The following is a 12522-nucleotide window of genomic DNA, read 5'->3' as shown; positions in this document are numbered from 1 at the left end:
TGTCTCAACACCAAGGTTTGACTGAAGCCCCTTTCCAATTCCAAAATGTTTTGATTGTCTGTCCTTCCTACTTCGTCTTGCTCTCAGCTTACTTCAGATACCCCAGAATCCAGTACATGCCCATTAGTCTCATATGACCAAACCAACAAAGTTGTGTGATTAGGTTTCCAGCTTTAACACAGTGGCTGAGATTTTGCTATATAGCTCATTACAGGTGTCATTACTCTCCAAGAGCTTGAGGTATAGCTGTTTCAAGGGAGCGTCTGCCAGATAGTGAAATTCTCACAGTAGAGCTAATGACATTTCAGGATAGATTAGGCACCCTGCATCAATAGAGCAATCTGAACATTCTCTTATTGCCTACCCTGATGAAAGCTTTGTGATGCCATTTATGATTCCCAGTACACTAGTGAAGATCTTTCTTTTGCTCTTACACTCATTTCTTCATCCAACAAATATTTGTTTAGTATCTTAATATGTCAGCATGATAGATAAAATGGAGTTTACAAGTGTAATGCACAATCCTTGACAGCAAAAAAAAAAACTTACAATCAAATCAAAAATTGTTGTCAACTATGTAAAATTTTATACACACATACACACACACACACACACACACACACACACACACTGATCTGGAAAAGTATTAGAAAGGACTATCCCAGAGTATTAATGGTGATTATCTCTAGATGCTAGAATTTCAAGCAGTGGTCTGTTGGTAAATGTTTAACAATTGGCTCACTAGAGGGAAAAATGCTCTGCTTTTTAGCATTTGCCAATTTCCATGGTGTAAATACTCACATGTTCCTGAAATACAAGTTTCTGAAAATTTAACCATCAACTATTGTAATCTAGTACAAGCGAGCTCCAGTATACCACTTGAATGAGCAGGCTACATTTCTTAATTACACTTTCCTGATTTTTCAAAATGTCTTCAATGACAACAGTGGATGCAGGGATAGAAACTGGGTGGCAGGGGCAGAAACTGGGTGGCAGGGAACAGGGATGGAGGTAGACATTTTTCTCTACACCTCCTATTGTACCTTGTAAATTTTGTGATATATTTTTAATTCTCATATATTTGTTACAATTATGATCAAAACCACTGAGTGATATTTTAAGGTCTCATATGTATGCACATAAAACATTAAAATATCAATTATATGCTAGAATGGCAAAAGAAGTGGCACAAATAAAAGAATGCACAGAAGGCTAATGGAGGAAGGAATTAATATAAACTGGAAAGGTCAGAAAAATCTTTGTGAAAATATGAGTGAGGTTCTGAATATAAGCAGGATTTGGAAAAGGAGAAAGAAAAGAAAGGTGTGACTTGTAGATGATGGGCAGACTAGCCACTGTGCATTTTCATTTTATTTATACTCCTACTGAATGATATTACTTTTCTCCATCACTACCAGGGACAGAGCTGACATTCCCCCCCATAGTCTCTATCACTTACTACTGGCTCCCTACTTAATTAGGCTTCAGAGCAGCTTGTAAGATAATCAGATGGTCACTTCAATTAGCTCACTGGAGATAAAATTGGAGTTAGGGACTGACATAAAGAGGAGAGAAGCAGTCTCACATTATTTCTAATAACAATATTAATGCTTTTATTGAGTGTTTGCTCTGTAGCAGACAATCTGTTGCCTCACTGTCAGAGCCTAAATGCATGGAGAATAACTCAAGGTCTTGCTCTTGGACTTTCTTTCTACCAGGCAATCCAGCTGAGAACATGTGGTCAGAGGAACTACCCCAACCTTACCCCCCAAAAAGTGAAATAAGCATCCTTTCATATGCAGAAGAGTTTTTACTATAGTGAACTAGGAGGGACCTTGTGGACAGCTAGACCTGCACCTAATCACTGCAGTTAGACGAATGACAGATTGGCCATTCTTTTTGATAGGCATTTTCCAACATTTAACAGGTTCATAACCAACCATCCTGTGGAACACATAAATGCATTCACTTATCCAGGCACACATTTTGCAAACCAGCTCATCCTAGCAGATACCTCAAGCAGTTATACTGCTCAAAATTAGACATTCTATGAACACTTTGTTTGGATTTTTAATGACAGATGTGAGAAATGAGCACTCCTGCTTTAATTTGAATTCAATGATGGAATACTTTTTAGTAATTAAAAATTAGATTATAAAAGAATATTGATTGGCATGGGAAAATGCTCAAAATACTTTGATAAAATTTTTAAGTAAGTTATAAAATACTATGTACAGTACGACTTTTTTTTTTTTAAATAAAAAGACTTTATCTAAACATTTTGAGAAGTAATGTACCTGAAAACTATTATAGGGGTCATTCTTAGAGGGCAAAATTACAGATGATTTTTATTTCCTTCTTTTTGATTCTCCTAATCTGCCAAATTTACTATTAATATTATGTGTTGCATCTAAAATGTTTAATGTAATTAAAATTTCCAGACTCTCTAGGTTAAGAGATGATGGCCTCAGTGAGCCATCCATTTATATATGAGAATAGAACTCAAACTACTTCCTGAGGAAAATCTTGGTCCTGTTCTTGGGAACTATCACTTCAGTCACCCACAGGCAGAGATGGGTGCCTTCTATTCAGGCATGTCCTTGTTAGGCTCCTCAATTTTTATAAGAGGATTTCCTCCATCTCAACTACTGTTGATGCTAAGGATTCTCACTTGTCAGTCAACAAAAAACAGCTGCATTTGGCTATTTATCAGAGAAGTCAAACCTGAATTCAGTGTATTTTTTTAATTCAATATTTTTCTCGAGTACATTGAGAAAAGCAATTTAAATGAAGTATAGCCTGAAGGACATGGTCTATCAGTCTTTCACACAGGAGACACTATTCACATTTTAGCAGAAAAACTCTTGATTGTACAGGACTGTCCTGTGTGCAACCAAGTGCCTCCAAGGGCTGCAATCCTCTTTCAAAGACCTTCACACCTAGGTATTTGGTGCTGTCATCACTACAGATTTGCTTATTTTGAAGTGCATAATGGCATGATGCCAGCAGTCAACACGAAGGCCCTGAACTTGTTCTCTAAAGACGTGTACTACATTTTGTCTAAAACACCATAGGAGAAATACATCTCTGGCCTCAGTACCAAGACTAGGTATACTTCTCTTGACCTTTGAACTGGGTTTATACATTGTTTCTTTGCCCTAATTTGCATATTTAATTTTATTTTTATCTCATCCTGTAGATATATCTATAAACCACCTTAAATTTTTTGTGAAAGAAAACAGATAATAAATAAATAAATGTTCGGGAAATGAGTAAACTACAGACATGGGTGAGAATAGGTCTAAGGGAAGAAAGATAACTTCAGCAACAATAACAGGAAACAAAATAACACAAACTGTAACATGAGATCTGTCAGTGTTATAGGAAGTTGAGAGATATCAAAGTGTACTGATAAAAACACCAGAACCAAGAATCCTAAGAATTGGTTTTGGGTCATTAGCTAAGTGATGCTGTGAAAAAAATGGGCACAAGAGAACCTAGTCTAACAACATCTCACAAACACTGAGAGATTCATAGCATAGATTTTAGAACCAGCTCTATAATCACGCTACCTGAGTTTAAACCCTACTCTTAAGCCACTTACTCTTGGGGAACCTTTGACAACTACTTAAGCTCTCTAAGTCTTGTTTTTGTCATCTGTAAAATGGGACCGAGTACAGACCTTGTAAGTTGTGAGACTTTTTGTTAGTATTCTTAAGCACTTTGTATGGATTAAAGTTGAAGAACCTGAGCTACAGAAGAATTAAATAATTTGCAAAAGGTCACAAACCCACTAAGTGACAGCACTATGACTGGAATGCATATAACCCATCTCCAGAGCTTTCACCCTTAACCACTATTAAATTCTGATAATAAAATGAACAAATGCGTGTAATACACTAAGCATGGTGTCCAGTACACGGTAAGTCTTTAATAACAGTTAGTTTACTGAACAAATAAAAAGTACCTTACAAATATAAATTATTTTATAAAAAGGAAAGATATACTATATCTCCAATATAGTATTGGTTTAGGTAATTGTTATCAAATTTATAGATCACACAAGGGTAGAATGCATAAGTAAATAAATTACAGAATTAATGTCAAATTTAATAAATATAACTAGAAAGCATGAGACTAGAGCACTAAGACTTATTTATAAATACATACTAATCATGATGCTATTTATTAAAGCCCAAAAAGGAAATGAGTCAAATATCAAAAAATAAGGAGTTGATCAAATAAAACATGGTATGTCTATGCACACAGACAGAAAGACTGGATAAAAATATGACAATGTCAACATCAATCTCTTCTTGGTAATGATTTTACATTATTTTGCCTACATCTTTATACTTGTCAGTATTCCAAATACTATACAACAAAAATGTATTGCTCTAATAGTTTGAAAAAAAAGCAAACACTATTTTTAATTGAAATGAGTCAATGTAAGGTCCTGCATATAACTGCAACAAATCTTTTTTCCTAGAAACACTAAGAAAGGACCTGTCTGACAGCAAGTCAACTGACGAAGGCATGGGTATTTTGGTTGCCCATATCTTTAATGTGTTTAAAGAGCTAAAACAAATTCAAGCTATTTTAATATGAATCATACAGAAAATACGCAGATTACAAGAAGTCTGTATCAGTCAAATATGTGTGGAGTTATATGTTCAACTATGGGGACCAACGAAAACACTGACCATCTGGGATGCATGTAGATGAGGGCAATAGACTAGTGAAGTGTTGACAATCAAGTCTCAAGAGGAGCAGATGAGTATTCAGCACTGGTCAGCCTGGAGACAAGAAGGGTAAGAGGTTATATGGCAGTGGCCACCACATATATAAGGGGAATGTTATCTGCAAGAAGGTTGGGAGAGTTCCATAGTCTATAAACAGGGCAATGGGAGAAAGTTACAGGGCAGAAAAATCTAGTGCCAAAAATACAGTGAAGAATTTCCTAACTCTTTAGAGTTAAAGAGTAATAATACAGCTGCTCTGTGAAGGAACACTCTTCCTTTTATCATATGTTATTCATGTTGCCTAAAAGCCGACTGAGATGGACAGAGGCACAGTGCCGAAAGCAAGGAGTTTACCTGATGTCAATCACCTGAAGACAAGCCTCTTCCTAGGCCAGAAACACTCTCAGAGGAAAAGCCCTTGTGAACCCTTGGAGATGGCATTTCTCCCTCTCTCACTCTGCCCTTGTCATGAAGGTCCCAAGCCTAGAAGCTGGTGACTGGGTTGAGTGCTGTTAGGATGGCATCCTCCCCTCAGACCCAAGCCAAAGCCAAGTGAGGGACCTGAGAAATTACACCAATCCTTTAGAGCTGAAGATGGACTAAGACACGGCCTTCAAGCCCTAGAAGCATGTCAGATAGAGTGTGATTAGGAACCTTGATCTCTAAAAGACATGCTACATTTTATTCTCCATACATATTTCTTTGTGTCTGCCCTTTAGAATTTAGTAAATAACTGCAAAGTTCCAGGCTACCTTACCTCTGATAAGAGAAACCAAGAAAAGAGAATTCTGTCTATACCTGAACAGATGATTAAAGCCTTTATACATGTAAAGCACTCTATATATGTAAGCTCTTTAATATTCACAACATATGAAGGAGGTACTATTAACATCCCCATTTTTCAGAAGAGGAAACTGAGGTACAGAAAGATACGTGACTTGCCAAGTTCCACTTTAGTAAGTGGTGGAGTGGGTATTCAAGGTATGGACCTAATATAATTTTAACTGACAAAACTGTGGTTATTCTTTCAGGAAGGAATAATTTTAATTTATTCAGTATTATTTAGTAGCAATTTATGTATATGCCAAGTGTCATGAATGTATTTCTTCTCCCCTTCCACCCCTACTGCTCCCTACTCCCACCAGCTTTGCTAGCCATGCTGCTAATGTATAAGACAAGCTGGAATAGTCTAGACAGCATTTTTATTCAACACACATCCAAGAATACAGCTGTTACTGCTGCAATGTAAGAGATGCATTGAAAAAGAAGTTATCTGTCAGTAATTAAAATTATAAGGCCATTAAACTCTAAACCCAGGCAATTTCCCGAAGGAAGAGAATAGAGTATTTTCACGGAAAACTATTCACAAATTAAGAAGTATGTTTGACTTTAACATTGAGGAGGATATCTCATGGAGTATTTATTGATTAATAAACTTGTTTGAGGACTTGTGACTTCTGTGTGCTCTGAGTAATCTGGAGAGTGGAGTTCCTTCTGCTTTTAGGTGGATCTTGATTACTTATGTTTGTGATTTTGCATAATGCAGTGATACCATTCTTGCTGTTTTAAAACATTCTTGCATAGCATATCTCTCCATTGTTTACTTTTCTTTAATGTGCTCAAACCATATACAACAAAAACACAGGAAACTCTATTAGCCAAACTTACCTGTGATCTAAGTGGTGAATGGATAGAATAACTCCTGAATTTAAGTGGGTCTGTTTTAGGGTCACCAAAATGGTAAATTCATGTTTGTTTCTCAGCTTCTGAAAAAATTGTTCAGCTGTAGCAGTGGATGATTTTATACTTCTGGGAGTATCTAAAAAGGGAAAAACACACATTAAGAAGAGATTAGAATTTGGTTTTATAAATTAACCTTTGACATGCAACATCTTTCAAAAACACTTTATCAAGTAAAATTTATAAATATCAAGTTTCAGACTCTCCTGGTAAATTATTTCAACAAGAATTTTTGCTACATATAACACAAGACAACAAAAGCACATGAATTAACTGAGCTAATCTTGAGTTTCAGGAATCTTTTTTTCAAAAATATCACAGAATCAAAGGGCTTTATTTGAAGAAGTACATTCCCAAGTTTTCTCTTTACATACCTTCTATATCCTATGTACCATAGCCACGTCACTATAAACAATGAACAAAAAGGATTTACTTCCCAGAATAGAACTTAAAGAACCACACTTGAGCCATTAAGTTTTTCTGACACCTCATGACAGAAAACTGGATTTAAATCCATGTGCCACCTTCCACATTAGTGTCTTTTAGCCATAAGCCTTGCTATAGATAGATTTTTTAAAAGATCACTGAAATTAGTCACGCTCAGCCTTCTGTGCAGTGGATGAAGCATTAAGATCAAATTATCTCACTGTATTTGTTGAAAGAAATAGACTTAATTCCCATCTTCTTCTCCCCATGATTAGAGAAAGCCTAGCCAAAGGAGGTTTGCCTGGGAGAGGAGGAACTTCTACCCTGTACTTCTGCATGGTTTAGCCTTGCACTCCAACCTCAGAACTCAGGACACGGAAAAAGGTAGGGATAGAAATGAGGCTTGACTTAGAGGGCAGGAAAAACCTATTGTTCAAGCTATACGCTAACTGAGCATAAGGCTCTCCTGTTCATGGTGTATGCAAAGGGTTGATGGGAAACAGAACAATATTTTTATTGTGATCAAATCATTTTCCTCATTTGTATATGTTAGCCTAGGTAAATGGTTCTCATGGGGCAACTACTGGCATTTGGAGAGGGACACTCCTTCCCTGGGTAGTAATATCCTGTGCATTGCAGGACATTTAGCACACCTGGGTTTCTGCTCAGTAATTATCAGTGCCATCCACCCCACCCCACCCCACCACCAGTCATTGTGATAATCAGTGCTCCTCCCAGGCATTTCCAAACAGTCCTTGGTGCAGCAGAAACTGTTGAAAACCACAGCCTTGGTGGTGAGACAGACATTGTAGGATTAATCCAAAGTTCCCCATCCTTCCAGGCCCACAAATTTATGGGGGAAAAAGTACAATCACTCTGGTCTGTGTTCATCAATGAGAATGCACCGACAAACAAGACATGGAGCAGCCCTGAAGACAAACATAAAATAGAAGAAGGAACAAATTATCCCAAAGCAATGCAACAAATGCTATCACACAAATAGTTACAAAGTGTTACTGGATCACAGAGGAAAAAGCAGCCAACGTCTTCTGGAGGGAAGGTTCATAAAACAGAGGGCATTTGATCGAGAGATCACCAGGTAGGGAGGGAAGGGAAGAGCACTCCAGCAATAGGAACAGCTTGTGAAAAAGCAGAGTGTTGTGACATGATTGAAATAGGTGATTAGGAACCATTGCTGGTGGGGCTGGACAGGAAAGCTAGACTGGATGATGCAGGGACTTGTATGCCAATATAATAGACACCTCTTTTTTCCAACACTATTATCGATTTATCCTCTTGTTAAAAACAAGCAAACATATTTGCTACTGGGAAATGATCCTCCCCACTCTCAAACTACGGCTCCCTCCATGTTAGATGTGGTCATGTGACACCAAGCAGCACCTATTGCTATCCACCGAAATTAGTTCAGGAATAGGCACCCACTGAATTTAGAGCAATGGAAGCAAAAGAATGTAATTCTGTGAGAATGATTTAATCTAGTGTTAAAATTTTAATCCACTCTAATTTATATAAAAGTGAATCATACACAAACTTCATTACATCATTTTAATTTGATAGGCAAAAACAGATTACAATTAAACTAAAAATATTTATTATGCTTCTCCCTTTTCAAGCAGGGAGAGCTTGAGCAGCATCCTTTGTCCTGCTGAGCAGGATGATAGATAGGGATGCACATGGGAGAAATAAAGGACTGTACAGAATATGTAAACAAGGATGGGATCCACAAGGAGATCCAAGTGTGTGGCCCAGAAAGCTTGAGCTCTTACAGCTAGAGAAAAGAAATTTAGAAACGTGTGGCAGCTGCCTTACAAGGTGATGCTTAAAGAGTTGTTTTAGGAAGCTTTGCTGTTTGATAGGCATAGAAAACCTTCAGTAAATTTCCATATTATTCTCCATTGCTTTTGGAGTCTGATTTGGAGGTGTAGTATGGAAGTTGTACTATTATTCTTTTAATTTTGTTTTGTTTTCAGATGAAATGACATGGAGAGATTGACTTTAAAGGGGAAAGGAAGAAGAATCTAAAAGAATGGATTACATTTGAGTATCATTAGTAAAAACGTAAGACACTACGATTGAAATCATGGTAAAGGAAACTGTAGATGAAAAGAAACTGTTAAACAAACAAAATCTGATCAATTTGCATTTTGAAAAATTTCTCTGTTGGCCATATGGAAGATTATTTGGAGAAAGAAAAAACATAGATACAAGGAGTATACTTGAGAAGCTTTGGTACTTTTGGTGATCATTGGCATTTATATTTCACATATTTTTAAACATCACATTTTGATATTCCTAAACTAATTTTCCTATGTCAAATTGATTTTTGTAGCCCTGACAGATAAGGGTAATACAGAGCTGTGGGTCCTTGCACTGCTTGGCAGACCAAGTGAACACCAAGATAGCATGCATATTTGAACTGAGGTGCCTAAGGAAGTCTTTAAGGAGTCCTGCATAATAGAACCATTGTCCACACCACCAGCGTGGTAAGTGGAGTCCCATGGAGCCTTGGATTTGAAGCTTAATTCAATGAGAACAGGATTACTTACCCTGTCCAACCTCTCCTCCCAGCCCATCATCTTCCCGTTTGACTTCCTCTATGCAGAAGGAACCCTCCAGCATGGGCATGGCCAGCAGAAACCATGTTACATGTAACTCATGTTACAATGATGAGAAAAACAATAACCTTTTTTTCATCCTAATGAGCCAAGTTCATTGCACAGAGGTTTAAAAACTGGGACTTGCATGACCTTCCTGACTGTGTTGGATTGAGGGGAGGTGTGGGAGGCCAGGGGGAGGAAGAAAACCTGGCCTGGCTTACCAAGGCCTCAGGATGGTCTCCTCACCTGGCATCCATAGCTTCAGGGCCTAGGACACAGGTGAATGTTTTTAAGTTACCTGGATGTGACAGAGTGATTACAAGTTATGATTACATAATAATTTTCACCTCTCTGTCAGTAAAGTACCATTTCTCACTCACCTTTACCCCACCCAAACAGCATTTAAATCTACTTTTCCGTTTACAGACGTTTTTCAGGAATTCGTTATGTTTGAGTCCTGTAAGGACTTGATTGGGCCTCAACTTTGTGAGTTGCATCAGAATAAAAGGAAACGTTGGATTCAGGAGATATTTAGAAAGGAGATATTTAAAGAATTTAATCACTGATAAAACACATGCAAGAAATAAGAGAAAAGAAAAACACTGAGGGTGCATCCAAAGTTTCTAGCTTAAAAGACTAAGTGAAAGGAAATGCAGCAGGAGCATATTGGATCCCAGATGGAATTTCACTTTTAGAAATGGTAAGTTTGAGGTGGTATGGGACATGCATGTGGAAGTATCCAGTAGGGACTGGCAACTACAGAATCTGATCTCATGAGAGAGGTCAGGGGTGGTAACATAGATTTAGAAGGCATCGGAACATGGTACCCAAACTCATAGGGGTGCCTGAGTAAATCACAGACATAAGGATGAAAGGATGGACCACAGAGACACTAACTCAGGGCATCTACAAGCTTATATACAATGTCTATGTATGTATATATGCTACATATATGAGAAATATCACACATGCTACATATATGATAAATATATATGCTACACGCATGCTACATATCATATATGTTACATGTATGCTATATATCATATGTACGTGTATGCTATATATCATATATGCTACATGTGTGATATTATACAACTTTTATCCTTCAAAACTCTATAGCAATACATTTTTCTCCTCTGAACCCCTATTTCATTTTATCCTCACGCAGGCCTAGAAAGTTGACAGGGGCAACTATTACTTCTTTTTCAATGAGTTAAACAAGCCAAGGAACAATCCTATGATTCACCCAAAGGTACCCAGTGAGTCAGAGGTCTAATGAGGATAACAATTTCTAATCCAGTATTCTTTCCACTAAATTGTACTGCCACCTAAACATGGCATCCTTTACCCATGCTTAACTGCCACTTAAAAACAGGCATGTAAATAAAAGAGCACCAACACAAAATAATCTAGGAAAAAAGTAATTACATAAGATAACATTTTCAGTTCCTTAAGTGACTAGCTTAGCAGTGATTTTAAGAAAGGTCACTTTCCCAATTTGCATTTCCATTTCCCAATCTATAAAATTAGCATTCCTGCCTTCTATTTTCATCTCAAGGATTATATAATATTCAGAGTGACTTCTGTGTTCCCACTAGTATTGTAAGAATGAATCAAGTCGGTACTGTGAACAATCGAAAGTACGATTTGTTTTGTATGACTGCGCGGTATACGAATATATCTCAATAAAATGAAGATTAAAAAAAAAAAAAAAAAAAAAAAAAAAAAAGACATAATGCTGAGCAAAATAAGCCAGGCACAAAAAGAGAGATATTGTATGTTACCACTAATGTGAATTCTGTGAAAAATGTACAATGTTTTATACTGTAGAATGTAGGGGACCTAGAGATACCAATTAGTGGAGGGGGAATGATAATCTAATAAGAACAGATAAACTATGGAGGGTAATCTCAATGTTATGGGAATGCTCAGGAATGATTATGGTTTGTAAACTTTCTTGGATATAGTAAGATCAAGTTGGAAGCAATAGAGTTATTTTAGGTTTTTTTTTTTCTCTTATTCCTTTGTTTTCTTAGGGGTTGTTAATTTTCTTGGGGTATGGAAGGAACATGTTGGAAGCAATGTAGTTATTTTAGATTATTTGTTTTTCTTACTCCTCTGTTTGGACATGGTTTATTAATTTTCTTGGGGTATGGTAGGAACATATTGGAAGCAAAGTAGTTATTTTAGGTTATTTGTTTTCCTTAATCCATTGCTTTGTTTGAAATGTTGTGGGGTTTTTTTGGTTGTTGTTTGCCTGTTTGTTTTTAATTTTTTGATAAACAAAGTTAAAAAATTGAAAAAAAATCAGTAGAAAAATGGGAGTAAAAACTAAATGACAAATAGGGTGGGATGGGGGGATGGTTTGGGTATTCTTTTTTCACTTTTATTTTTTATTCTTATTCTGATTCTTTCTGATGTAAGGAAAATGTTCAGAAATAGATTGTGGTGATGAACGCATAACTATATGATCATACTGTGAACAGTTGATTGTATACCATGGATGACTGTATGGTTTGTGAATATATTTCAATAAAACTGAATTAAAAAAAAAAAAAAAAAAAAAAAAGAATGAATCAAGTCAAAGAAACCACTGTGTGAGAATTAACTTTATTTTACTTTTGTTATAATTTAAGATTTAAGGATTAAAATTGTAATTCAGGTATTTATTAAGCAGCTTCTCAGCAAGGCCCCCTGTTAGGAACCAAACATAGAAAAATAAAAAGTAGTGCTTACAAGAACAAACTCTGAATCCAGAAATAAGGTCTCAATTTCAGCTCTGCAAATTATTAGCTGTGCTGGCATGTAGTAAATACCATGTGTTGGCTCATAGGATTATGATACTTTTTGTTAGTACTGAAAACAAGCAATGAGATTGTGGAATCCACTGAAATTATCACAAGCTGTAAAACCTTTGTGGTGATTTTCTGAGCTTACATTCATTCTAAGTATCTCAAACTCACAAAACCGGTTTCCAAGTTTTAAAAATTGATACA

General features: G+C 36.5%; 1 protein-coding gene across 3 annotated transcripts in view; it reads right to left on the bottom strand.

The window, feature by feature from the left end:
• Window positions 1–12522, bottom strand: part of NELL2 (neural EGFL like 2) — a 448103-nt gene that overhangs the window by 373333 nt on the left and 62248 nt on the right. For all 3 annotated transcript variants that reach the window (XM_037847584.1, XM_037847583.1, XM_037847586.1), the window contains exon 4: window positions 6411–6561. In XM_037847584.1, coding sequence (XP_037703512.1) covers window positions 6411–6561 — 151 coding nt within the window. The remainder of the gene's footprint in view (window positions 1–6410; window positions 6562–12522) is intronic.

The sequence above is a fragment of the Choloepus didactylus genome, chromosome 8 (genome assembly GCF_015220235.1).
Source record: "Choloepus didactylus isolate mChoDid1 chromosome 8, mChoDid1.pri, whole genome shotgun sequence".
NCBI classification, from domain to species: Eukaryota; Metazoa; Chordata; class Mammalia; order Pilosa; family Megalonychidae; genus Choloepus; species Choloepus didactylus.
This window is presented reverse-complemented; position numbering and strand designations above follow the sequence as displayed.